The following is a 26538-nucleotide window of genomic DNA, read 5'->3' as shown; positions in this document are numbered from 1 at the left end:
TTCTTGCTTGTTTTATGATATGCCACAGCATGAAGTTAACAAATATTGAATTAATACAATATTCCAACAGCTGTCAGCTTATGTAAACATACAATTACCAAATTATGGTTGATTTATAAACAATATATTGAAGGTTGTATTTTGGTTACCAAATCAACTGTAGACTTCAGTAACTTTAAGCTTTGATTGTCAAATATTTAACTTTGTTTACGTGCTGCACAAACCATATTATTGATACACGATTAATTCTTGAGGAAATCTAAGATTATTATATCAACACAGCTTAAATAAAGAGGAAGTTAATTTGTGGGTATAAAAGCTGTTCACCAAACTCGGAGCTAATCACAACACTCAATCGTTCAGCAACAGTTTAACCTCAGCAAAAGCACTCAAGATGAAGTTCCTATTTGTGGGTATCCTCATTGTCCTGGCCATTCAGTTGGTTGCATCGCAAACCACAACAACCACTGAAGCAGCCACCACAACCACGACCACAACTACTGCGGCTAGCACCGCCACCACCACGGCCTCTACCCCCAACAGGATCAAGTGCAACAGGAGCAACAATTGGTGCCACACTCGCATCCCCAAGAGGAAGTGCAAGAACCCAAAGAGATGCATCAAGACCGTTGTGATTGTGACCCGCAGGAGGGGTTAAGGAACCGAAAACAAATTTAAAATTCTATAATTCTGCAAATTAAAAAAATGTAAAAAAATATAGTACATGTTTCTTTAAATGTCCAATGATTAAATCAGAAAATATCTTTACCCCAAAACACACACAAAACAATCATTTATACACTTAACACAACACACAAAAAAAATACAAAAAAAAAACTTTACACTACACACAAAAAAATACAAAAAATAACTATAAAAAATGCCCAAAAAAGGACCCTCTGTCGAGGGAAACAGCACCCAAAGAGCTGCAGGATTACCCTCCTTTGGCCCAGATAGACAGAATTTCAAAGAACTTTTGGTCAGTACGGATCCCTTGGAGATTATTCACAGCAAAATAGAAGAGGAATGCAGGAGGAATAGACCAGAACCCATAGGTAAACGTACTCCATGTCTTCCGGATATCAGCGTTGGGGATTTACTCACCATCGAGGAAAACCTGTCGACTTTCAAGCAGAAATTCCTCAAAGAAAAGCACTCGAAATCGGCCAAAGTGGGAGAGATTATGCCCACACAATCCATACCAAATCATGTGAACAATTTGAGTCAGACCTTTGGCCAAGTTAAGACACCATCGGAATCCTTGTACACCACCATAATGCCATTAAAGTCAGACGAACAGGTCAATAGGGAATATGCCGAGTTCCATCGAGGTTATATTGTCAGTCACAATCATTTTTTTCCATCGGAACAGATTAATCGAGGGTTGGTTTTTTTATAATCTATAATTTATAGTTTGTTTTTGAGATTTTTAATGCTATATTCTGGAAAAAATATAAAAAGAAGTCTGGAAAAAAGGCTTCTGCTTTTTATATAGTTTAGAATTATATCATAATTGTCCCATAGCTTATACTATATTGCCGGAAAGTTAGCAATTTCATGTATATGTTTACTTATTTATCCCTTAAATTTATTATATTTTTTATTAGTTACATAAAACCCTTTGAGAGATATGAAACCTTTGGCATAAAACAAGGTTGTGAGCCCAATGGTTTCACAATGAAGAAATGTATGGCACAAAGTGATGAGCATTTGACCGTGGTCAACAAAGCCTGGATGGATTATGCTCAACGTACTCGTGCACCTTTGGGTAAAAAATATGGAAAGTAAGTAAGAGAACCTAAAAGAAAATATATATATAAATAAAAAGGGAAAAGGTATAAATTAAAGTTAACTTTTTAAGCATCTTAAGTTCTAAAAAATTAAAGAGGTATCATAACAACTGACGTCAATGAGTAATAATTTTTCTTGTCTTGTCTTCAGTTTGTTCTTAAATTATTTACTCAAGTGTGGACCAATTTAGGCCTAGAAATTAAAGACATCTTAAGGCTATTTTTAAACATTTTTTGTTGGTACTAAAGATGTAGTAACCTAATTACCTGATTAAGTCATATTTAACCCAGTTACGTTGTAATTTGGTATGTTTATATTGTAATCCATTAAGTACTTATATTTCTATTGATAATATATATTTAATTATATCCCCTTCAGATACCTAGACAAAGTCCCGGACATTACCTTTGGCGTTTGTATTCGTGGAAATTGTCTCAAGAAAATGCAATTACAAAAGGATGATAGCTTGGTCAATGCTATTTCCTATTTACTCGAGCTGCGACATAGTCTGCAAAAGCGGAATGATTTCTACATGATTGATCTAATTTCCAAGCTGGAGAAGATCGACAAGGAGAATATAGGACATATGCCCCTCTCACTTATTCTGGAAACCATGTTTAAGCTCCACATCCGGTTGAATGTAGCCAAAATCCGCAGAGCTTTGTCTCACTTCCGGATGATCATCGATGAGGGTTGCGCCACGGAAAATGTCAATTATCACGACTTTTGTCGACTGCTCTCTGTCCAGGAAACCCTGCCCCCAGTGGGAAATATTGGTGTTGCACCTGAGATTATGTACAACAAGGAGACAACCTATCGTCTATTCACCAGTGATCTTTTGAAAAAACCCGTAGAGGGTCCAACTTATAAAAAACCCAGTCGAAATCTTGATGATGTGCAGCTTAGTGAGATTCTGTTTCCTAGTTTTTCCATCCAAATTGGTCTGGGAAACAGTGATTTCAATTGTCCGCGAGACAAGGCACAGATGGAACGTATATTTGGGAATATTATATCCAAAGAGGAGTTTGAAACCATTTGGGAATGTCTCATGGCAGAGCAAAAGGAAGCCAAGGAACAGGATGGCTTGGCATCCGTGAGTCAATTCCGTGCCAAGATGGAAAAGAAAACCCCACCTGCCAATTGATTGTACCATAAATAACACTATTTTAAGTAATTATAAATATAAATAAAGGGGAACATATAAAATTAATAATCTTAGCAAGCTGTTCTGTCAACTATCAGCATCTAAAATAACATAACAACTATACACCGCATAGCATTATAGTATCCAATATTAACTCAACAAAAAAAAAATGGCAAATCTGGGCCATTATACAGATAGAAATCCCGATATACGGGCTGCAGGAATTTCAACACTCACAAATCCTGAGGATAATTTTGGCGCCAAGGATTGCCTTGTGAGCCTGGACATTGGTGAGCAGGCGGAGCATCTGATTTTGGCCCATTGCCGGCAACAAAAACCCAAATCTTATGCCCGTACACCCAAGCATCCCAAAAGCAATATGGATGATCATTTCGGTGAAAATCTTCAAAAGGGACCCTTTGAGAATATTCAGGAAAAATCTCGTGAGAATTTCTTCATCCGACGACCCGTTTTGAGTCAAGCCATGGAAACCTATTCGATACCGGAAAATGTGAACAATTGGAGTCAAACTTTTGGGATAAGTTCCATACCCGAAGATTCGGTGTATTCGGTGATAATGCCACCAAAAACTGTCGAGCAGGTTAATAGGGAGTATGCCGAGTACCACAATCAGCACATTATCAGTCATAATCATTACTTTCCCTCGGAACAGATCAATCGACGGTTGGTTTTATATATATATCTATATATTTTTTTACTCACAAGCTTGATTGATTTCGTTTTAGATATACAGATAGCTTTAATCGGTTTGATACCTTTGGTGTTCCCACCAATACAGATCCCTCGGGTATAAAGGTAAAGAATTGCTTGAACGAGAGCGAGGAGCACCTGAAAATAATAAAGAAGCCCAAAAAAGATTTAGATAATCGCACTAAAGCTCCTTTGGGCAAGAAGTTTCTGTAAGTAAAGGAAAAGAATATGTAGAATTTATTCTATTCCTTAAACCAACAAGATATTGCTTGTCCTTCGAAGGACCTTAATAGCTTTCCTTCTTCCTCCTAGCTGGTATCCATATAAATTCCCTAAAAACATGACCTTTGGCAAAATGTCGCAACCTGAATTCGGTGTTCAATCGTTAATGGAGTACACATCGCCCTCATCTCGTACTGCTAAAATGACCGCTGCCATTAGCCATATAAATCACCTGAGGAACATACTCCAGCATCGTGATGACTTTAATATGAATCAATTGATTACGGCTCTGGATAAGAAGGATACGGAGGGAACTCGCCAGTTGCCACTGGCACAGATCATACAAATTATGCGAAAAATGAATATTCCAGGTAATTTTGAAAAATTACGCATTGCTGCCTCCCATTTCGGGTTATTTGTGGACGAGAACTGTTGCGAGGAGCGTGTGAAATATGAGGGGCTGTGCGATATCCTCTCTGTGCTGAAGCCATTGCCAACGATTGGATCCATTTCACCGGAACCGGAAACGGTGTATAATAAATTCACCACCTATCGCCTGCTCTGCGCTGATTTAGCCAAAAAACCTGAGGAGGGTTTAGTTTCCCACATCCCACATGCCCACATCTCGCCCATTAAGGAGGATATTAATAACACACACGTCAAGGACATAATTAGACCTGATCCACCCATGTTGTGTGGCATTTGGCCAAGTGATTTTCGAAAGGCACGCGGCAAAGTCGAAATGGAACGTATATTCCAAGGATTTGTCTCAGAAGATGACTTTGCAAGGATCTGGCAGGCTCTAATGGAGAAACAACCAGATGCCAAGGATATGGCTTCAGTTCAGGACTTCCGTGCGGAAATGATTCGAATTGAGGATGAGAAAAAAGCCGAAGCTTAAGAAAGGAACAGATCTAACTATTTCCTACTTATTTAATTAGGTTAGTACAAAAAATAACAATATTAAAGTAAACTCCTACAACACGTACATCTTTTTATGCTAGCATTTTTATTTATGTCATTGAAAATTGTATATTATAAAGGTCAGGTATTCAGGTATGTGGAAAATCAAAAGGATGAAGAGTTGGATCAATTCCTAAGGCCTCGAAATGCTGCTTAACCACTGCGGTTCCTGCGACTCCTGTTCCTCTTGATTTTCCTGATCTTCTTGGGGCGATGGATCTTCCTTTTATAGTGGACAATATGCTTCTTCTTGCCCGACGAGGATGATGAGGACTCTGTGGTGGTAGTAGTTGAGTCCGAGGAGGATGCCGTCGTAGTGGTGGTATCAGAGGACGAGGATGCTGCTGTCGTGGTGGTGGTTCCCGAAGAGGCTTCCGTTGTGGTTGTGGAACTGGCTGCACTCGATAGGCTCACAAGGACACAGGCCACGGAGGCTAAAAGGAGCAAGGCGCAAGTGTACTTCATGTCTTTGGTTTGATAGTTGGTTGGGATCTACTGATGCTGTTCTGGTTCAAAGCTGGAACTATTTATACCCCTCAAAGTTAGTCTAGAGTATAACTGAGTAAACATGGGCCTATATTTTGGGTCTATGCTAATACGAATCGGCGTGAGAATAATTTGCGGGGTCGAGTAAACAAAATAATTCGCAACGGCTTGGATAATCCACAAAACAATTGTTTAAATAACATTTCATACTTTAAAGCCATTTCTAACTAACAAAGGTTCTTTAAAGCTTTCATTATTTGGCATTATTAAACAAAGTCTATAATAAAACAAAATATTTTAAATTAAAATAATATACAACTTATTGCCAGGAATAGCGAAGGTCATAAACAAAAGTGTAATCAAAACTCCATAGGATAAGTTTACCACATCACACCTGTGTTGTAAACAGATTTCCATTACACATTTTTCCATTGTAAAAAACTATAGATTAGCCTGGGCTCAATTAAGATCATTTAGTAACAAGTCGCCACGCCATGGAGTGTGTATTAAAAATCGTATTAACTCTTCTGATTGCCTGTTTAAACATCAACCTACTATTATCCATGCACAACCCCATGATGCGCAAAAGTATGAGATCCTATATTAACTATTCTGGCTTTATGTAATCAATATTTTGTTCTTTAAAAGAATGCGCTTTGGGGGAACAATTAGTGTGCAGAGCAAAGTTGATTATCTGTTGGAAGTACAATTGCGATTGTAATCCGGACCATCTACAGTTGGGGTTTGGACTGGGATGCATATATCATGAATTTGTGCAACAATAACCCATAAAAATAAACACAGACTTGAGCTTAAACTAATCACAAACTACTTTATTTACACTCAAGGGCGAAGTAAGATGACTACTTGGCATTGTCGAGGAAGTCTTTTGCCTCGTTGATCTTGGCCGCCAAATACGGAGAACCTCCTCGATCCGGATGATTCAGCAGCATAATCTTCTTGTGCGCGTCCTTAACCTTCAAAAGGAGTAAAATAATATATAAAACTAATGTATAAAAACACTACATAGCTTATAACTTCACAACCTTCTGCTTGGTGGCACTTGGACTGACGCCCAGGATGAGAGCCGCCTCCCGCTTGTTCATTTTGGGATCGAAGCCGCCCTTGTAGTATTTCGACGCCGCCATGCTCTCCGCATCGAACTTGGGCATGTTCTTGAGCGCCTCGTTGAATTTGGTTGTCATCTGGGGCATGCGGCGCAGCAGGTGCTTGCCGGCGAATCCAACGGCGGCCACACCAAGTCCGGCCAGGATTACAGAGCTTGCCTTGAATTGAGGTGTTGGTTTGTGGTTCGTTGTCATCGCACGGTGGAAATTACGTATATGGAATGGGAGAAATTTTAGATTTTTACGTTTGTTTTCGTCCAAAAATGAGCTAACGATGTACCATATTTATGTAATTTTATTGTCAGCTGTTAAGTGATGAGAAACACGGCATGCTGCCAGCAGTTTGGTATTCGATAATAACAGAGTTGCCACTACACATCCACTAGAACTATCGATTCAAAATCTAAAGCTACACAGCTGATAGGAAACAATCAGGGCTGCACACTTAAAATAGCAGTGACAATCATTAGTCGAGGCAAACAATTACTAGAACAGATGTTGTAAACAAGCCATAGAAGAAGAAAAAGCAAGCCATATAATACCAACTATTCCCTAAACTACGAAACCCTAACCACCTCTGCGCAGCTACTATCGAGTGCGTGCGCAGATCGTATATCGCCTATCGATTGTAATCGTTTCGCATCGACAACGGGACCTCAACAAAGTGCACAAACAAGTGAAGAAGAAGCAGGAAAAAAATTTGATGTGCAAAGTTTCAAAACGAATTACCCAAATATTGATTGATAAAAAGTAAAAGTGTCGATTGGCTAGCCCGGTGATCTCCACATCCTGGTGGCGGTGGTGTGCGTGTGCGTGTGTGCGTCTCCCACAACCCGTCTGCGCGCGTGTGTGTGTGTACGCTTCTCGAGTGCGTCCGTGGTGTGTGTGTGTGTGTGTTTTGCTCCCTCAGCTGGGGAAAAACTTTGGAAAATTAGCAGGCAGCAGCAAAAACAGCCGTCAAACTGGAGCGAATTCCGGAATATCTGCGCGACACGGTCGATTGGCTGATGGGGTGAGTTAATATATAACAATAAACCGCAAATTCCGCAGCATAATCGCTGCGAATGTCCCCCAAATGGGAAGATTTTCCCTAAAAATATACATGGGGTATATTAGTTGGCCACTTGGTGGGTCTCCTTCGTCTCGCATCTCCTCGTTACGGCTCTGTGTCTTTTGTGTCCTCTGTTTTTTGTTGTTGTTGTTGTTATTCTCTTCTCGTCTGCTTACTCTTTTTCGTCGCCATTTGGCCTTTTGCCAATTGGCCTCGTTTCGCATTTTCGCCGACAGAAATTTCTTTTTTCGTCATGTCTCCCACAGGAGTAGACCACTGCCATACCCTGCAAGTTAACCCTTTTATGGTCGAGTTATGAAACTGAATCTAGTTTGTTTATGGAATAATTTCAACAAAGAACTTTTGGTATCTCCTTTTTAATAGGCACATTTCTTTGCTGTGATTGGTGGCGTTGAACAAAAAAAAAATCAATGGGCATTTTATCGATTTCTCAAATCTGGTTACCAAGCCGCAAGTGTTTTGATTTACTTACACACTGAACTCCATAGGAAATTCGAAACACGAATGTTTGTATGCATGTGTGTGTGCCTCAGTGGCTTCTTCAGGGTGGGGGGGGGGGAGGTGGGGTTCTGAGGTAAATAAATGTTATGTTTACTTTGATTAAATAGCAATCATTTAGTGTTATTATTTTAACTAATTTACCTAAAATCAAGGATATATTTAAAATAATACTAAATTCGAAATCAGTTTTACTTTCATTAAACTAAAAATTATAGAAATTATTAATTAAAAATTTTTAAAAACTATAATTTAGTGTAAAATTTAATATGGTTAATATTTCATATTGATTCCCCTCTTTTTTATTGCCTTCTGCATCCGCCCCTGGAGTGCGTTATCGGTGTGTGCGTGCGTGTGATCGCCTTCTTCTTCTTCTTCCCACGAATCGCGGAGTCGCAAGGCCATCGCTGCACTTTGATTGCATTGCGTTTATTTTTGTGCCCATCTTCGTCGCTTCTCCGCCACTTCTCCTCTTTTGCTTTTGCTTTTTGCCTTTTGTTTATGCCTCCAAGCAGGGACGGAATTCTACAGATAGCCAGCAGGTTTAATGAACTTGCCAATTTTCATTAACACACTTGAGTTCCAAGTAAAAACGTTTTAAACTTGGTAATGCAATAAAGTAATAAATGAAAATAATTTATACTTAAAAAAATTGCGAATCTTAATGTTTATTTATTATTTGAATTTCAAATCTACAGATTTTTTTATTCATAATTTCATTCCAATAACGTAAATAGAAGCTTTTCAAAGATAGGGCACAACTTTGCTTTTAATAAATTTCAATAAGTTCCCATATTATGGCTCTTATCCTCTATTTAATAAGACAGCTTAAAACTTACCCCTTTATATATAAAAAAAAACTTTTAAACAATTAAAAAAGAAGCAAAGGACCAAATCTCTTTATAAAAAGATGTCAGAAAGGGTTGCATAAGGAAAAAAAAGAGGTACATAGGTAGGAATCTACCTTTTTGATAGACAATAAATAAAGAATACCCTTTGAGAATACGCTTCTTTTGGGAATAAACTCTCAACCCTTAACTTAAAAATATTTCCCAGGCATTTTCATATTAGGGATTTAAAAAAGGCTAGGCAAAGCTGTTACTAAGGAAATTCACACAAATATTAAGATTATTCAATCTAAATGTGTTATTATTCAAAATAATATTTAATTTTAAACCATATTTTATATCAATTTCATTATTCCACTTCCTTATATAGTCTGGTTTCATTATGTATAACTCCTAGTCCTTCATTTTAAGGACTCCCCTTCTTTATTTTGTCTACCCTTAATTTCTATTAGCCTCGTCAATTCCCTTACCTAATTATATTCACGACAACCGGTCAGTAGACCTTTGCCATTGAACTCAGACCCTTAATCCATCGAATCGACAGTGTTAAGCAAGGATTTAAGGGTTGTAAACCCTTGACTTGGTACCCTATATATGTATACCTGTTCGCAAACCACCCAAAAATGACATACTAAACTAACTAGGTACCAAATTGCGGAAGAAAAGCAATTAGGCACAATTTAGTGATTAAATAGACAAATTGAGCGGTGGCAAAAATGCGGAAATCGAGTTGATTAGAAACAGACATCGAGGCTGGAGGGTTTTAATGAATGGCTTCCCTGGTCCGTTGGACAAATTAAGTCCGCACAACCCACTGACAATTTGACAATTTGCTCTCGTATATACACGTGTGTGTGTTGACAGATGGTAAAGTCGTTAGTAAAAGCTATATACCAGAGCAGAGAATACTATATACAAATATATATATACTGGCACACACACACAGGGCCAATCTTTTGTGGACTGTCACAGCATCCAAATAGGCAAAGGAACACACGAAAAAAAAGAACGATGTGAGAGCAACAAAGAACAAACAAATTGTGTCACATGTCACACCCCATACGCCAAAAAAAAAAATAATAAAAGGGGAAAAGTACACACATCAGTTGATGTGCTGCTGCCAGCGGAGGACGACAACATCATACGAGTGGGGAATCATCTGGGGGGCAGGAGAAGGGTTCCTCTTTTTTCCTCCTATTATTTTTTTTTTTGTTTTTTTGGGTGGCCTGGGCTGGACGTCATCGCCCTCCAATGGAGCAGGGCTTTCATTAGAGCTTGGCAAAACAATTAAAAATGTGGCAAGAGAAAGGCTATCGATTTTTTTCCCTTGCCCAGCAAAGAGGGCTTTTTCACTGGGAGAAATGTATATAGATTTAGTCGAGGTGTTTGTTTATTTAGGTAAATTTAATATTCAATATTTAATTTGAATTTTATATGGAAGAAAGTAACGTTCAAGGATGGTTATAAGTTTTGAAGAGGCAAGGAACACCTTTTATAGGAAATTAAAGTATGAGCAGGCCACTTCACTAACTTGTAAATTCAATACAGCTTTCCTTAGACTTCTTATATTGAACTTCTTGTTTAGTTTTCAAGTTATTACTTAGATTCCTACGTCTAAGCCAAGTTAATTTACTTTTTCTTAGACTTTTACTATAATTATATAGCATTTTTCTTGAGAAATATGTTATGAGTGCCAAGAATTTCTTTGGCAAAATACCTCATTAGCAACCCTCGCTATTCCGCTGGCGGCGTGTGCATTCCAACAGCCTTGAAGCGCACTTAGTACAACTCTAATTGAATTAGCCGGCAAGCCAGGGTGCAGGGTGCAGTGCAGGGTTGCAACTATAGGGGGAAAAAGGGAAAATTGCAACTACAAAAAAACAAATGGGGGAGAACAAATGCTACAAGGCAAGGGGGGACTGTTTTTTCTACAGTCTTGTTGAGAAATCCATTGATTGACAGCGCGGCCCAGTGCAAGCTTATGGGGCGTGGCTCAAATCAGTAGACAAAATCAATTTATTTTTTTTGCAGGCCAATATTGTGTATATTTTAGTATGTGCAAAGAAGGTTGCACCATCATCACCATCCCCTTCAAGGGGGCTTCCTAGGGTTTCTGGCCCCGGCCAGCAGCTCAGTTGCACTCGAGCGGCGGTAGCGGTCAGTCCGTCCTCAAGTCCGTCCGTTGGAGGCCATGAACTGGGCCATCTCGAATCTCACGGGCGGCAATCGTGTCAGCCGTGCCATCCTTGTCCGTTACTCATCGGTTCCTCTGGCTGAAGCCGGTGATGGTTCATCCACAGCTCCACAAACGCCCACCGCTTCGACGCCCCGCACCTCGGCTTCGCATTCCTCACTCTCGTCCACCTTTGCTGCCACCTTCCTGCACGCCTCGTCGCGTCACATTCCTGGGCGGGCTGTGCCGCGCCAGAATGCCAACAACGGTCAGAATGGTGGCAAGGGGAATGCCTCTGGTGCAGGTGCTGCAACAGGAGGAGGAGGAGGTAATGGTGGTAGTGGTGGAGCAGCTGGCAGTGGAACTGGCCCAGCAACGCAACTATCCTTACCATTGGATGTCGAGGAGACGGTCACGTGCTTCTGCCGGTAAGCAGAGGGTTGACTTTTGATTTCGTTGAAGAGTTAAATATATATTTTTTAATATATATTAAAGAAATTTCATAATTTAGAGGTTACATAGAAGGGTTTTTAATAGAAGTTTCCGGTTGTCCAGTGTTCCTAATTTAAAATCAGTGCACATTTGTTAGGAATATGAAATAAAGTATTCCATTACAAGGTTAAGGCAAAGGTCTAAGGCCTTTTGATAAAGTTGTTGAATTAAATAATCAATTATTCAAAAGGTATTCAATAGCTAGAGGCTACCTTTGGCCCTACTTACGTTAATAATTGGGTTGCTAATGAAATACCACTTCTTTGTAATGAAAAATTGATTACATTAGAGCAGGCTCCTTAATAATATTAAATACTTTTTAAAATATCTCTTATTAAAGTAAGTTTCTGGATACGTATTCAAAATATAATAAGGAAAGGGGTTTTCCGTTTGCATTTATAGATTCGCAAAATGTTTATTCCGCTTAATGGGTTGAAAAAAATAACCAAAAGATAAAATCCTGCTAAGCTTTATAGTTTCCTTTTATCTTGCGTTCCCTAATTGGCTTCAAAGCCCTGGAAAATTCGCGAAAATTGCGTCGTTTCTTTTTTGGCTGTCGTTTAGGGACCCATTTTCCAAGGCAAAGCTAGTTTAGTGAGTGAGTGAGGGAGATTACCACACTTTCACCCCATCTCTCCGAGACTCTCCATCTTTCTCTTCCTTTCTCTCTCTCTCTCTCTCTCTCTCTCTCTCTCTCTCTCTCTATCTGAGTTTCTTTCGCCCTATCACATGTTCTCCAAGCGGGGGCAAAGTTCGGAGAACAGCTGATTTCTGCGTCTGCCTATCGCTGTTTTCGTTTATTTATTTATTTTTTCCTTTTTTTGTTATTGGATTTCCCTCTGCCCTCTTGACTTCAACCCCCTCGTTTTTCCCTATGTCTTTTTGAAAATTTATTAAATTTGCGACGCAGTTTTCCTTTGGGGAGGGATTTTTGTAGGGTTTCTTCCCTGTTGGACGGAGGAACCCCCGCCATGTCTATGCTGATTCACACCTCCAGACGAATGTTACATATATGTATCTTTATGTATAGATATATTTGTATCTGTGCAGTTTTGGCATTAACCTCGAGCTCTAACAGCCCCTGGTGCGATTTACACACACGCCCCCCTTTCGTTGAATGGCGACACATAAATCACACAGCGCCAAGTCCGAGACGCACTTTGAAATCCACAGCCAAGGGCATTATAGTAGAGTACCGAAAATCGGTTGAAAATATATTCCCAAGGGAAATTTGTTATAGTATTCAGATAGATAAAAAAAAGAGAGAAACTTTGTACTTTGAATTTGTTGAATACTTTCAAGTTTAAAAGATAGGTGTAATTTGTGTAAAAAGCTTTTGTAAATAATTTTTAATGGCTTTCATTCGCTTTTTGGCCATTAGATGTCGTCAAGAATACCTTAAATTTGAGCACTTATTAAATCGATATGTATTGATATAGTTTTTGTGGAAGATATAACAATTTAGGGGGAAGCCGAAATATATATACCCTGTTATTGATCATAGCTAAGCTTAAAATATTTCCATTATTTATGGTGATATTAATAGTGATTTTTATATGGAAATTCTGTAGCAAATCACAGTTTAAAAAATGCATAACTTCGCCAAAAAAGCTTAAATTTTAATTCGGAAAGCTGTCTTATGTTAGTTTTTATCAGGGTAATAAATCTGCATCCTTGATTTAAAATTTAAAAAAAATTAAAATTTTTGTACATTTTTTGACAATTCTAACGATGTAACCCCTTATAAAATTTTGAAAAATTTTCAAAAATTTATTTTTCAACCGAACATGGCTAGATCGATTCGTCTGTTGATGCTGATCAAGAATATATACGATTTATAGGGTTGAAAATGACTAATTCATGGTGTTTTAGAGTTCTAACTCAAATTATAGTACCCGCTAAGAGGTTTTATTCACTTGTGGCCTCATCTGTTTCTGTATTTTGTGGGTGTATTAAAACCCGGATTAAATCTCTAAAACTTTGACCGCAATTGTACGTTTATGCGTATTTGTCTGCATTTATGTGGCGCTCATTTAAATTCATTGTTTTGTTTCCTTCTTCTTTTTTTGTGGATGTTTCTCTTTTTTATTTATTATTATTTTTTGCGCATTTCCTAATTTGATGGTTACCTCTGACGTCATTGCCACTGCGCATGACCCGCAACAGAGGCACCAGCAGCAGCAGCAGCAGCAGCACGGTAACTACAGTAACGCTGGCAATAACAACAACAACAACAACATCTTGATACGCTTTGTTGTTCCGTCTTATTTATGTGGTGGCGTGACCGACTAAACGGAACTAGCACCCCCCACCCCCCTTTTTGGTCCCCCCTTTATGGCCCCATCAAACACATATACACACACCCCCTAACGTAGCCCCCAAGCAAAACTAGAAACGTATAAACGAAGAAAAACAACAACAGCATCTCAGGCAAGGCGGCAATAAAAACAAATCACATTGAAAACACCGAAGTGCACAGAGAGAAATTTAATAGTTTTTTAATAGGAGGTTGATTAGGTAGGTTTTTATTATGAAATTTATGCAAAAAGTGTAGGTAATTAAGGGGGCTTTAAAATTATTTATAAATGTCTTTAAAAGTTTCCTAAATATTTAAAATGTATTACAATTGCTTTTAAAAATGTGCCTTTAAATATTTAAGAATAATCAGTTATTTGTGATGTGTCCTTATTCTTATGAAAAAATTTAAAACTATGAAGTCTAGAACATTGAGAGATTTTAAAATTCATTATAATATGTGTAAAAGTATGTTTGGTATTAAAAATGTATCAAAATTTCATTGAAAAATCTATTAAAAATGTATTAAAATTGCATCTCCAAAATAATCTATTAAATATTTAGGAATAATCCGTCAAAATAAGTTTTCTTTTGAAAGGTTTCATATTTTATGATTATTAAGTGTACTTTATTTTTGTCTCTGCATCAAGTGTGAGATATAAAAAAAAAATATTATTTTCTTTAAACACTTTTGCAGTTAGTTGTGTTAGTTTTGTTGTTGTTTGTTTATTATTTTTCTCGAGCACCAGGAAGCGATCTCCTTAACTCTTTCACTTTGCAATTAAGTTGGGAAGTTGGAGGTGAAGGTGGAGGAAACAACAAGCTATCATAAATCAAATATTACGATTGATAAACAAGCACAACAGTTAGTTTTACAGGTAAACAATATTAGAAAAAATAGCATAGTTACCATAACGATAAGAATTTATATAATTTATAAAATTTCCAATATATGTATACATTGTTTTAGCAATGTGACAAATATATTCAATTAGCAAGGTAATGATAAAAGCCTACAGTTTTACAATTAAATATTTATGCCACTATATTGTCACATGAGATACAATACGAAATTAATATCTAATGAAGAAGGGAATACAGAAAATTAGGAAAATTTGCAAGCCAACGTTAATATATATTAAAAGTAATGAATGAATAAGAAAGGTATGAGCATAAAATTTAAACTTTTTGAATTTATTAACTCTTCTTTTATTATAAGTATAAAGTATATAGGGAAAGAGTTTGCCTGCTTTTAAGTACATTGTACCAATTATGTAGTATATAGCTGGAAAAGCTTACCCCATATGACCTGAAAACTTATGCACTGCCCTGTTTGGTACTTTTGTAGTCCATTCGAGCCACTCTTTATTACTGTCATATTTATGAGGCCAATTCGGTTGACTTGTCCTCCTTTTATTGAGAGCAAAAGGATAAATAAAGGTCGCTTCATAAATCAAATTAAACTACATAGGACTTAAAAATTGAAGATAGTATAAGCTTAAGTTATTAAGTTTATGAGCAATTACATTTAATTGCATTAAAAATATGCATTTTTTCAGTTTAAAGCCAGATATTATATTAAACGCAGAATTTAAAAGAGTAAGGTGAGAATATATATTTCTAGAAGCATTAACAATAAATCAAACTAAATTTTCTGAACATTCACATTTATTTGAGTATCAGGTAGCTTTAAAAAAAACACACTTGAGAATGTTATTTACGACTTCCACTTGAGAATGTTTACAACTATGTGACAATACCAAAAATATATATTTTTCCTTGAGGCAATTGAAGAAGGATCGCATGAATAACGGACATCTGATTACACATGTTGACCCCTTACCCATGTTTATCTTTCACCTACCATTTCTTCTCGAATTCGGTTTTATTTTTTGGCATTTCTTTCTATATACTCTTGCCACAATATCTATAATCCAAAGATCGCGATCCACGGCAAACAGTCGCTGCAATAAGTAATGGGCACAAAGCAATTCAAATAATGGCAAATGGCAGCAATAGAAGGTAGCAGTTGTGCCGCTAGAAAGCAGCCAAGCGTTGCAGTTGCAATTGCCAGAAAGAGAGGCAGCAAATAGCTAAAGAAAATAAGGTAACACAACTATATATATATGTATATATGTGTACAGAAGGAGATATATATATATATATATATATATATATATATATATATATATAGAGAGAGAGAGAGAGCCGGATCAGATGTTCCATTAGTCCGCTCCCCGTGTGTGCATTATATTGTTGAGTAAAATTTGATGTGGTGCAAATGAACTTGCCGCCGTTGCACGTTGCTGTTGCATTGCGGGCGGTCACAGGTGCTCCTACTCGCTCTGCTGCCAAGATTCCTCCTTGACTCTATCCAATTCTCACCTATTCTATCGCTCTTTTGAACTGGCAGCTGTTGGTAGATACACTACCAAAAATTACTACAAAATCAGCTAAAACAAGATAGAAATAGAAGTTCTAAACAGAGCTAATTTAATATATAAATAACTCCCCTTTTGAACTATAGTTTTTACAAAAGCGAACTATAAGTATGTAAACAATATAAATAATTATTAATACAAAATCTTAAAACCCCAATTAATTAATATTTCTCCCCGTGTTGTTTCTGTTCTCAACCTTATTTGCTGTGAATGACGAGGCAGTAAGGTTTTTGTTTTCCTATTCGGGTCTAGATTCTGTGTAAAGTCAGGGCATCAAATGCAGTTCCTGTGTTCTTCGTTTTTCCTTCCACTTTTCCTTGGTTTTATTTGATTTTCCCATTTAGTTTTTCTTCCTCTCCAAAAGACCGTGATAATTGTGCCCCAGGGAGGTTCATTTCTAACATTTTATGCGGGTTTGGGGTTACTTCATTGATAAGAACTTGCTGGAGGTCCTCGTACCTTTTTTGGGGTCTAACAACTTTTAACGTTTTTTTAATCAATTTAATTTTCCTTTTCTTTCAGGTGAGTAAAACTGGTTCTGTTAAAATTGTTGCTGATTTCTGTAAAGGAGGAGCTCGTAACAAGTGTCAGGTAATCCAAAGGATAATAATTAAATTACATTTAAAAGAGTAGTTAAAAACCTGGTACTCAGCCTGGAATTTCGACTCTCCTAAGGAATAAATGAGGACAAAAGGTTAAAAGTGGGACCTTTAGACTTTCTATAGGATAATAATAAGCAAAAGTTCTTAAAAACCCGAAAACTCAACTCCATTCTCAAAAATTCTGTCTTTTCTGCTCCCAAAAATTGAGATCCCCCAAAAAGGTAGTAGAACCTCAACTACTATTCTACTACTATTTTGCAGTAATCTCATTTCTTGATAGTCTGGCAACGCTAACCGTGTCAGCTGCTGAAGCATCAACACATGAGCTCTCAGCTGATGCCAGAGAGCCTCAAAGAGAGCGCAAGAGCCAAAAAGCAGTCAAACAAGTGGTCGAAAAACACCAACAAATGCATGTGCGTGTGTTGTGTGTGTATGAAAAAAAAAAAACAAAAAAAACGTATCTCACACCGCTCTCGCTCAGCTGCTCTGCCGGGAGAACAATTTATTGCTGTTGTATGCGTAGGCCAGTAGCAGTGTTGCCACTTTAGAAATTTAGTAGCTATATCCGGCAACATATACTATTATTTTACTACTTTTTTTTAACTATGTTAGTAAATAAAAAATGTAGTCTTTTTCAATACTTAATTAACAATTTCATGAACAAAACACTTGGTTTTTTTGTAGCAATTTTTGCTTTGGAGATGCCATCTTTTTGCTTAGAAACATATATATTTGGGCAAAAGGGCAAAATGATATTACGAAGAAAATGTTGTTTTTGAAGCAGTAAATATCTTGAATTTGTACACAGTAATATAAATTTGTATAATTCAGTCTTATAGGAGATTTCCCTGAGTAATAATATAAAACCCCCTTAAAATGATGGGGAATAAAATGCTAACTTGGCAACACTGGCCAGCAGCAACATCAACAACCACTTCATCTTTTACTGTGTGCTCCGCTCTGCTGCTCTGCTTTCGTTGTTTTTGCTCTCCGCTCTGTGTTGTGTGTGTGTATCTGTGTGTGTGCTTGTTGCCAGCCGAGCAACCCAAGCAGTCAGTCAGTCAAAAGACAGCAGACTTGGCTCAGTGTAGAAATTTCCTTTGGCTCGCTTGGTCGATTGAGCTGTTGAGCAGGTCCGACTCGTTGTTGTTGTCCGTCGCGTCATTTGACATTGTTTTTTGAGGCGCCGCCGTCGGTTGCAAACCTCACAGCGCGGCGCAGTTAAAAACGTAGCAGCAACATTAGCGAAACGCCTGAAAATGCTAAGCTAGCAAATTGTAGTGAATATTAAATAAAGAGAAATAAAAACGCAATTTCACCAAAACAGGCAATAAAAATGTAAGAAAACGAAGTGATACCCCAAAAAAAAATAATACAAAAAGAAAAAGAAGTGCCCGTGTGCCAGTGTATTAGTGTGGTTTTCTCGACTCTGTGTGAAACTGTGTCATTCACTGCGAAAAAAATATAAGAAACGGCATTCAAGTTTTTCCTCGGCAACAACTACCAACCATTGGCGGGTTATTGTTGCTGTTTGCAGCTAGCTGCCACGGTTTGTTGCTTCACTGATTACGCGCAATGCAGCAGCAGCAGCAGAAGCACCAGCAGCAGCAGCAGCAGCAGAGGAGCAACAGCAGCTGAGAGTTCAGTTGTGAAACCGGCGAAGCGCGACTGTTGCCAATGCAACGCTTAGAATTGGCACACCAGCAGCAGCAGCAGCAGCAACTAATGCAACTGCAGCGGCAGCAACAACCACTGTTACGGTACATTCACGATGTTGCTGCTGCTGCTGCTGGTGTGCCACTCCAGCACTATTTTTTTTTGTCTCTCCTCTTCTTCTTGCTGCCACCATATTGTTTTAACCACTTCCTTTGGCGCAGCGGCAGGAACAAGCTTCCTTCCTCACGGGCTTCCTGTCTGTCCATCTGTCTGCCTGCCTGCCATCCCTCTCGAGGCAACCTCCCTCTCACAGCCTTTCCGGTTTCCTCCCTCCTTGCCCTTGCGGCATTGTCAGGTGTTTTCTCTGTGCAACACGCAAAACAAAAATTGGGGATATTTTATTTAAGAACTTATATTAAAAAGATAGTTTTAAAGGTTATTAAATGAAATCTTTAAAAATTTGGTTAACCAAACAATAAATTTAATTGAAATGGAATTGGGAACAGGAAAAAATATTCGATTTTCTTTATCCTCATTGGATTAAAGCCAAGTTAAGCTGACACTTGCTTAACTGGCAGTTAAAATTAACGACAATTTTTATTTCTCTCAATATTTCAAACAGTAACCAAAGGTCAAGCGATAAAAACAATGATTTTTTAACTTGATGTGTCTTTAAGATGCACAGATTTCGCTGAGAGATTTTAAAGTTATCAATCTTCTTAATCCCCGTTTTCTCAAAGTAAAGTTAAGCTGACGCCTTCTTAATTGTCTGTTAAAATTAACACCCATTTTAGTTGGCCATTCATTTTTCTATTAACCAAAAGTGATACAAAGTATTTTTCTTGATCAAATAAGTGTTACCTGTTGTATCCCCAAGATTCTGAGAAGTAACTAATATATTTTCGTTAAGATTATTGATCTTCAAAATATCTGGAGGATATTTTTTCCTGTGTACATCCCCCGGTTTCCTTGTTAGTTTTTGTGTGTGTTTTTTTGTCAACCCCGTTGACGCCTACGTGTTCAATACGGTGAAAAAACAACAGTACGAGTGGCTTAACCAGCAGCTTGTTATTTCTCACACCTTCCGGTGAGCCTCCACCTCCCCCCTCCCACTGAAATCCCCCCTCTTGCCGACCCCTTTTAGCCCTCAAAAGCGCTAGGCCATTTATCGATTTTTTTAGGTCAGACTAAAATTGCAAAAGCAAACTGGAATTAGTTTGCGGATTCCCATGGACTTTGTGTGAAAGCTAGAAACTAATGAAATGTTTAACGGAAGTTTGATATGTTGCATTATTTATGGGATTTACAAACAAGTAAAATAATATTTAAATAAATAAAGTAATAAATAAAAGAGAAAAGGAATATAAAATTGTTTAGTTAGGAACAAACTTAAGCTGTTACTTAAACAAATAAAAGCTGAGTAAGAGCTCAGGTTTTCTGGGTTTTGAAATACAAGTTTCTTAGGTAAATAAAACATAAAACCTTTTTTAATACAAATATGGTTTAAAAGTCTAGCTCGGTTATTACGTTAAGTTTTATAAACTAGAAAATAGAAATTAAGACAATACTTAGCCCGCCTTGTGTTAATATTTCTGTATGTCTATTCCTATTCGATATTACAAAAAGTAAAGCATCTTGTTCTTATTGCAATCAATAGTATTTATTGATTGTTTTTTCCCCTTTAGCTGGGGGGAACTACTTTTCACACGGTATTTCCCCATTAGGCTGTATTTTCCAGCAAAATGATAACTGCAGTTCTTATTCCAACGAGTTCATGCATATATTCATTTGGGGTTCAACTTTGTTGTTTTTATTTAATTTTTACTGACGATTAATCGATCGCTTAACCCATATATTTACGTATGAGAAGGATAGTCACAGTTATATAGAGAAGCTGGATAAATGTCTTGTGTAAGTGGGTTAGTTAGCGACCCGAAAAACTACTCTCTGCCTTTCCAGTGAACCGTTATACCAAGATTCATTTGTGGATGTGGTGGCCAGGCCACAAGTTTCCAAAGACAGAGACGAGGTTGGAAGGTGTACACTTTATCTATGTATATCATGTCATCGTCATCCATTGCATGTGCATCTCACGTCACCGGAGCACACACAGCATCACTGTTTCTATCTCTTTTTAACAAAAACATATCTATCTCGGTCTTCCTGTTCTCCATCCAGTTGATGTTGTTGTGGAACTCGTTTTTATTTCTTTTTTGATACCAATAATAATTCTACAGCTTTTTTCTTGGGTTGTGTGTGTGTCTTGCCAGTTTCAGTTTCGGTTTCTATGTGTATATATTTTTTTATTATTCCATTTTTATATGGACTCTTTCTCAGTTTGCCAAATGCTCGTTTGACCTTTAACGGGGTGGTGCACACACATAAAAATCGGCAACAATTAAGCTCATTCAAAACGCGAGCAATGGCAAATATATAACACAAAAAAACACACTCGGCGACGCATTGCTAGTAACACTATATCAATTTTGATTTAATTATCGGGTTGGAGAGAAGGTGGTCAGTGGGTGTGAAAACGAAACCAGAAGACAAAGATACAAACTACAAGTTAGCCAGCAAATTGGCTTCAATGCGAGTTGAAGGTTAAGTGTGACTGCGACGCGGAAATCAAGAGCTTGTTAGTTTTTTATTTTCTTTTATTTTTAGTAGAATTGGATAACCACACAGCTGGCTCTAAACAGGCAATAGAATTTAAGCCAGCTTTTGGACTGTATTTAAATTATTAGCAAAAAGGTTTTTATATTTTATAACCCTAATAGAAAGAAAATAATACTTTCAATTGAGATTTATTGAGATACATTAGTTGCTTTAATTGCTTGTTCAATTTTCCATTCCTGACTGTATTTAAATATTAACCTAAGAGGTTTTAAAAATATTATAACTTCTAATAAATGAAGAAACTAATTGAACGTGAAAAGAAATGATTACTTTCAATGGGTTTTTTATTAATATTTATTAGTTGCTTAATATTAATACCTTTTTATAAAATAAAGTAAATATTAAACACTTGATGGAAACATAAATTAATATTTTCAATAAGTATTTATGAATGATTATTAGTTGCTAAAATTGCTTGTTAAATTTTCTATAGTTTATGCTCTTTTAATTAAATAAATTTCATACTACAAGTAACTAAAAACATGCTTATGCTTTTCTGGCTTATTTAGTAACCTTTTAAAGTCTTGAAATAGTACAAATTTCTAGCAGTGTATGAATGACTTCGAATTGCACGAATATTTCACTTGTGACAGGGCAATTTTTTGGTATTTTTATTTTTCTTATTTCGTTTACCTATTTCCACTGCAAAAATGTATCTTAGCCATAGCTTTGCATGGGTAGACTCTGTTCGATATATTTTAGCTTTTTATATAAATAAACCTTAAACGATTTTTCTGCGCCGCCGGGCCACACGAAAAAGTGTCAATGTCAGCTGTTATTATTGGTGTTGGTATTGGTATTGGTGTTGTTGTATCTTAGCCACGAAAAGCCAAACCGAACCGATGGGAAAATCGGGAAAAATCGAAGAAGCCGTGCTAAATTTATTATTCAGCTGTCGGCATATAGGCTTTTCTCTCTCTCACTGTTTGTTCTCCCCTTTTTCCTGCTCAAATTTTCCGTTTCTAGTCCTTTTTTTTTCTATGAATGTCTTGGCACTAACTGAAAGCCAACCAAAAATAAATGTGTATATGTATATAGTATATATGCTCATATTTTATAAATGACTGCAGTGCCTGGCAAAATATTGTTGCAAAAACTGTTTCCGTCACAAAAGCACTATAAATATTGCACCTCCTTCACCTTCCTATTTGGACGATGAAACGCGCTGCTAATTGCACGCATATGCAGTGGTATCTATGAGATACAGATACAAAGAAAGATGCAGATACACTGCCCAGTTCCCAGATAATTGTTGTGCGTCTAAAAATGTAAATTCACCAACAAAATATAATGTACTATATCGAGTCGAGCAACAAAACAGATGAGATATATCCATGTTGCAATCATGTTTTTTTCCATGGCACACGCCCCCGTTCCCATTAGCTGGTGAAGAGATTCATAACAACAGAGCAACACCAGGCCTCCACTTGAGATGTTGTATGAGAGACGATGTCTCTTGGCTCCCACAACATTGTCAAAAGAGTGGTGTCCCCCCTTTATTCCGCTTTTCCATATTTCCCAGCTGACCAAAAGAAGACATTCGTCGCAACAGCAGGCACTGTGGTTTTGGAAGCTATAAAAATGTTTAAAAAATGCATATGTTTAGCTTTGCTCGTCTTGACTTATTGCCTTCCTTATAGCTGTTCGTGTATCGTGTTAACATGGCTGACAACAACTTGTGCATTTTTAATAGAGGATATTTTTCTGTACAAGATTTTAATGTAGGAAGCCAATATATGCATTTTGATAGTCCAGCTAATCAGGGATATTATGTTGTGGCTTATGATCTGCCTTGCCAGGGAAATGAGCTTCGAAAATAAGTACAATTTTGAGGATATTTGGTTGGTTAAGTTTCGGAAATAAAACATAAGTAATAACAAGAAGGGAAACTATCTTCACAGACTGAAAACTAGATATTTTAGAGGATTTTTAGGATCTTACCAAAGTTCAAACCTTGCATTTAGGATAGTTTTCTTTATAAAGTTTGGTTTTAGTTTGGTCTTACGTATGCTAATCTTACTGAGACATTTCTCGCATCATACTATTATAATATGATATTATATTAGTTAATATTATTTAATAATATTATCTTTCTTCATTTCTATATTTTATCCACTGTGCCTTGCCATATAAAGCCCTCTCAAGTTGCATTGCATACCTCTTGTTTTTTCTGTGATCCCATTGCTCTGCCCGCCCACAGCCTTCACTGACCGATCAGCGGGCTATAATTATGCGGTTATTTCCCCTTTGATCAGAGCTCCATCCCCCCTCTTCCTCTTGCTGTGCAGCATCCACAGCATCAAGAGGCGGCATCTTCAAGATGAAGTTCGTTTTGGTAACTGGAAACCAGTGAAAATTGCGCTGGTTTCCCTGATTTTTCTCCTACGCTGCCGGCAAACAATTTTCGGCTACTTTTGCAATCGACTTTAACTTTTGCATTTCCCTAACGGCTGGCTTTTCCTATAATTTCATCTCCCTGTTTTTTTGTGTTGTTTTTTCTATTTTTTCGTTCATCAAATTGAGTTAGCAAAATTACTATAATTTTGTGGGAAATTTTATGGGTCAAATTTCAGCGTCATGTTGACAATGCTGTCGGGGGGAAAATAAAAAATAAATAATAATACACACAAAAAATAAAAACAAAAACAAAAGTGGGTAAAGCAGACGCGCCGCTGACCACAGCACTTATTATTTTTTTCATATTTTCATTTTGCTTTTTACTAATTTGCTTAATTAGCGCGACTTGTATGTATATTTATATATATGCAGCGGGTTGGTCTTTTTTTTTACACGATTTAATTGGGTCTATGTATTTATTTTTATTGTTTTATTTTGTTTTTGCTTCTCTTTGGTAATTTCATTGGGTCTCTTCTTGACTTTAGTTTCCAACCATTTGGGCCTTTCTTATTTCTCTCACGTTTTAAGCCCTGTACAAGTTTATGGCTCAGCCTGAGAGCTACGTCGTGAATGGATTGAATTGGTTGGGAGTTGTCTTGACGTTGGAGTACAGCTGTTGGTGTAATGGAGTTGGAGTTGGAGTTGGAGTGTAGCAATACTTGGTGTAACCGCGGGAATCCGGGGCTCCCCCCCCTCATTAATGCCTGGAAAACGTGATGTGCGGCGTTTTGTGTAACTCGCCGTGAGAACATCTTTCAACTCTGGCCAATCGCTTCAGGTTTCGCTACGTTTTAGATGACAGCCAGCGAATTGAAACGTTCGATCGGAATAGATTCAAGCCAACTTGCACGTAGATCATCGAACCAGAGCTCTTTTTCTTTTGTCTTTCAACTGCACTTTGTAGGCATAGTCATAGTCACAATCACAATCGGAGTCACAGTCAGAGTCACATTCACAATCGCACTCGTAAAACCCATTTGCATACTCACATCGGCGTTAATCACTCAATTGTGTGTGGCCTTCGGAGTGTGAAAATTGCTGCAATCGCTGAGCATTTGAACACTGAACATTAAACGCACGGTTGCTATTGATCCAAGTACATGATCCATATGGCTGGTGATCCATCATCTGGCAGAGCAACGAGCCCTTGAAAGTTGGGTACTAGGGCCTGGGTTGATTGCCCAAACCATTAGGTCAATGGAGTTGATCTATAACATGTACCTAGCAAGGTGAAAAATATGGAAAATTATTGAGAAAGTAACTTGGTTTAATGGAGTACAAGTTCCTCTAGTACCTCTAGAGAGTAGACCATTTGGGGAACTTTTCAAGAGCTTGATGTATTAAAAAACATGGAATGTATCCAATTTGAACATAGTTTGTTTATTTGTATTTATCTAAACTTTAGATTCTATAGCCAAAAATTAATTCTAAACTAAAAGCTAACTTATGGTTTAATGCCATTGCAGTCTTTGGTTTAATTTAGATATAATTTTTGATTCATGTTATCTTTACTTCGTTAGACAGTTTTCCCACTTTTATTTTAAATAAATATACATATTAAATTCTTTGAATTATTTAACTTATCATTCTTCTGGTGATTAAATTAATAATATCAAAATCCTTTTTTAAGGAAAGTTCTAACTTCTTCTTTATATTTACTTTTACAAAAATGTGATCTATTTTCCTCGGTCTCTTTATATAAAGGTCCCCAAGCATTTGTGTGAAAAGATAATCATAATTTTACAATGATTTGATACAGATAATACAAATTATTTATAGATTTTCACTGAACTACTTTTAAGAAGCAAACCGAACTAATATATACTTTAGTCTACACAGTGACTAGAATATAAGTGAGGTCAAAATGCTTCTTTCAAGTTGATTAGTGTAAATAAATAAGTTTCCTGATATTATTTATTATTATGATTCACCAAGTAATCAGAAAATAAGATATGCTTCATTAAAAATAGAAAATAGATCTATGTTAAAAAACATAAAAATTTAAAGACAGCTGTCCGGGGTCTGCCTTAGACTTTATATTGTATATATATTTTTTTTAGCAATTTTTTATTACAGTCCCAGACACTGGAGAATATTAGAAAGATCTAAATGTAAACTTTACAACCTATGTTGAAACACTAATAGATTTTGAAATATAGTACACAATCTGAAAGTTTTTCCCCTATTTTTGCTAGCTGTTCGCATTTCAAGCAGCAAAGAAGTCTTTTTTCTTTCTTAGTAATGATCGAAGTTGCGCCAAATCAATTTCCATTTCTACATATAGACTTACTCTATGCCTCATAGCAAAAGCGATGTGTGTGACCTCAAAGCTAGCCAGCGAAACAAAGCGCTATAAATATATATATATACAGATATATACAGACATATATATATATATATCTGTATAGAGAGATATATCAACGGAGAGTGGAAACCGCAAAAGCTAATTGCTTATGCACAGCGCATAACCTTGCCACTCCATGACACTTCTTTGCTGAGCGAGCACTGAGGCTTAAGACCCTTTCAAAAGAAGAGCTTCAGCGATGAAGAATCGGCAAACGGGGTACAGAGTGGAGAAAGCTTTCATCATCATCTACATCATCATCATCATAATCATCATCATCATTATCATTTTTGTGTGCAGCAGCCACGTTGAAAAGGAATGGTTAGTCTTGGCTTGTCTTGTCTTAATTGAAAATTCACAGTAATGCCAGCTAGAAAACGACAGCTGCTGCGGATAAAACAAGAGGGAAAAATCAGAGGAAAAAGGCAACAGAGAGAAAACACATTAAAATAATATAATTATTTGTGTTTTTTTTCTCTCTCTTGCCTAGACTTTATCTTTAAGCGATTTTACTTCTTTTCCACAGCTTTTGAAGCTTGAGATTTCCGCATGCTTTGTCAACCGTGAACGGGCACGAACTTTCATTTTAAAAATTCTCGA

At 37.0% G+C, this 26538-nt stretch overlaps 6 protein-coding genes across 12 annotated transcripts in view; 4 read left to right on the top strand and 2 right to left on the bottom strand.

The window, feature by feature from the left end:
* Positions 1-23: 23 nt before the first annotated feature.
* On the top strand, positions 24-658 carry LOC147644917 (uncharacterized). The gene has a single exon (XM_086837678.1). The coding sequence runs from the start codon at positions 395-397 to the stop codon at positions 656-658; it is 264 nt and encodes an 87-aa protein (XP_086693804.1). The 5' UTR covers positions 24-394.
* Positions 533-3004, top strand: LOC110181278 (EF-hand domain-containing family member B). 2 transcript variants are annotated; one of them, XR_015272762.1, is made up of 4 exons: positions 533-1383; positions 1608-1784; positions 1942-2096; positions 2170-2308. XR_015272762.1 is itself a non-coding variant. In XM_020948993.2 (3 exons), the coding sequence occupies exons 1-3, from the start codon at positions 881-883 to the stop codon at positions 2933-2935; spliced, it is 1446 nt and encodes a 481-aa protein (XP_020804652.2). In that variant the 5' UTR covers positions 533-880; the 3' UTR covers positions 2936-3004. The 2 variants fall into 2 exon arrangements, 1 of the variants encoding a protein (XP_020804652.2); XM_020948993.2 differs by lacking the exon at positions 1942-2096 and having other exon boundaries at positions 2170-3004.
* On the top strand, positions 2895-4997 carry LOC110181277 (uncharacterized). 2 transcript variants are annotated; one of them, XM_086837580.1, is made up of 4 exons: positions 2895-3619; positions 3682-3855; positions 3959-4809; positions 4873-4997. In XM_086837580.1, the coding sequence occupies exons 1-3, from the start codon at positions 3105-3107 to the stop codon at positions 4767-4769; spliced, it is 1500 nt and encodes a 499-aa protein (XP_086693706.1). In that variant the 5' UTR covers positions 2895-3104; the 3' UTR covers positions 4770-4809; positions 4873-4997. The 2 variants fall into 2 exon arrangements, with proteins under 2 accessions (XP_086693706.1, XP_020804651.2); XM_020948992.2 differs by lacking the exon at positions 4873-4997 and having other exon boundaries at positions 3959-4856.
* LOC110181279 (uncharacterized) lies at positions 4855-5973 on the bottom strand. Its single transcript, XM_020948995.2, has one exon. The coding sequence runs from the start codon at positions 5294-5296 to the stop codon at positions 4985-4987; it is 312 nt and encodes a 103-aa protein (XP_020804654.2). The 5' UTR covers positions 5297-5973; the 3' UTR covers positions 4855-4984.
* A 150-nt stretch (positions 5974-6123) lies between these two features.
* LOC110181270 (mitochondrial import inner membrane translocase subunit TIM14) lies at positions 6124-7175 on the bottom strand. 2 transcript variants are annotated; one of them, XM_020948981.2, is made up of 3 exons: positions 6725-7175; positions 6364-6603; positions 6124-6294 (listed from the first exon to the last, which is right to left on the bottom strand). In XM_020948981.2, exons 1-3 carry the CDS (start codon positions 6725-6727, stop codon positions 6181-6183), a joined length of 357 nt encoding a protein of 118 aa, XP_020804640.1. In that variant the 5' UTR covers positions 6728-7175; the 3' UTR covers positions 6124-6180. The 2 variants fall into 2 exon arrangements, with proteins under 2 accessions (XP_020804640.1, XP_020804639.2); XM_020948980.2 differs by having other exon boundaries at positions 6364-6786.
* Positions 7103-26538, top strand: part of Mob2 (MOB kinase activator 2) — a 44453-nt gene continuing 25017 nt past the window's right edge. The window contains exon 1 of one of the 4 annotated variants that reach the window (XM_020948911.2): positions 7103-7456. In XM_020948911.2, coding sequence (XP_020804570.2) covers positions 7452-7456 — 5 coding nt within the window. In that variant the 5' untranslated portion in view covers positions 7103-7451. Of the gene's footprint in view, positions 7457-8939; positions 11464-17696; positions 18204-26538 lie in introns of those variants that run through there. The other 3 variants (XM_020948907.2, XM_086837504.1, XM_020948910.2) reach the window with 3 other exon arrangements.

Source organism: Drosophila serrata, unplaced genomic scaffold, assembly GCF_035046125.1.
Source record: "Drosophila serrata isolate PLE 108 unplaced genomic scaffold, ASM3504612v1 contig_66, whole genome shotgun sequence".
In the NCBI taxonomy this organism is placed as follows: domain Eukaryota; kingdom Metazoa; phylum Arthropoda; class Insecta; order Diptera; family Drosophilidae; genus Drosophila; species Drosophila serrata.
Note: the sequence above shows the minus strand (reverse complement) of the source record. Positions and strands in the feature narration are given on the sequence as shown.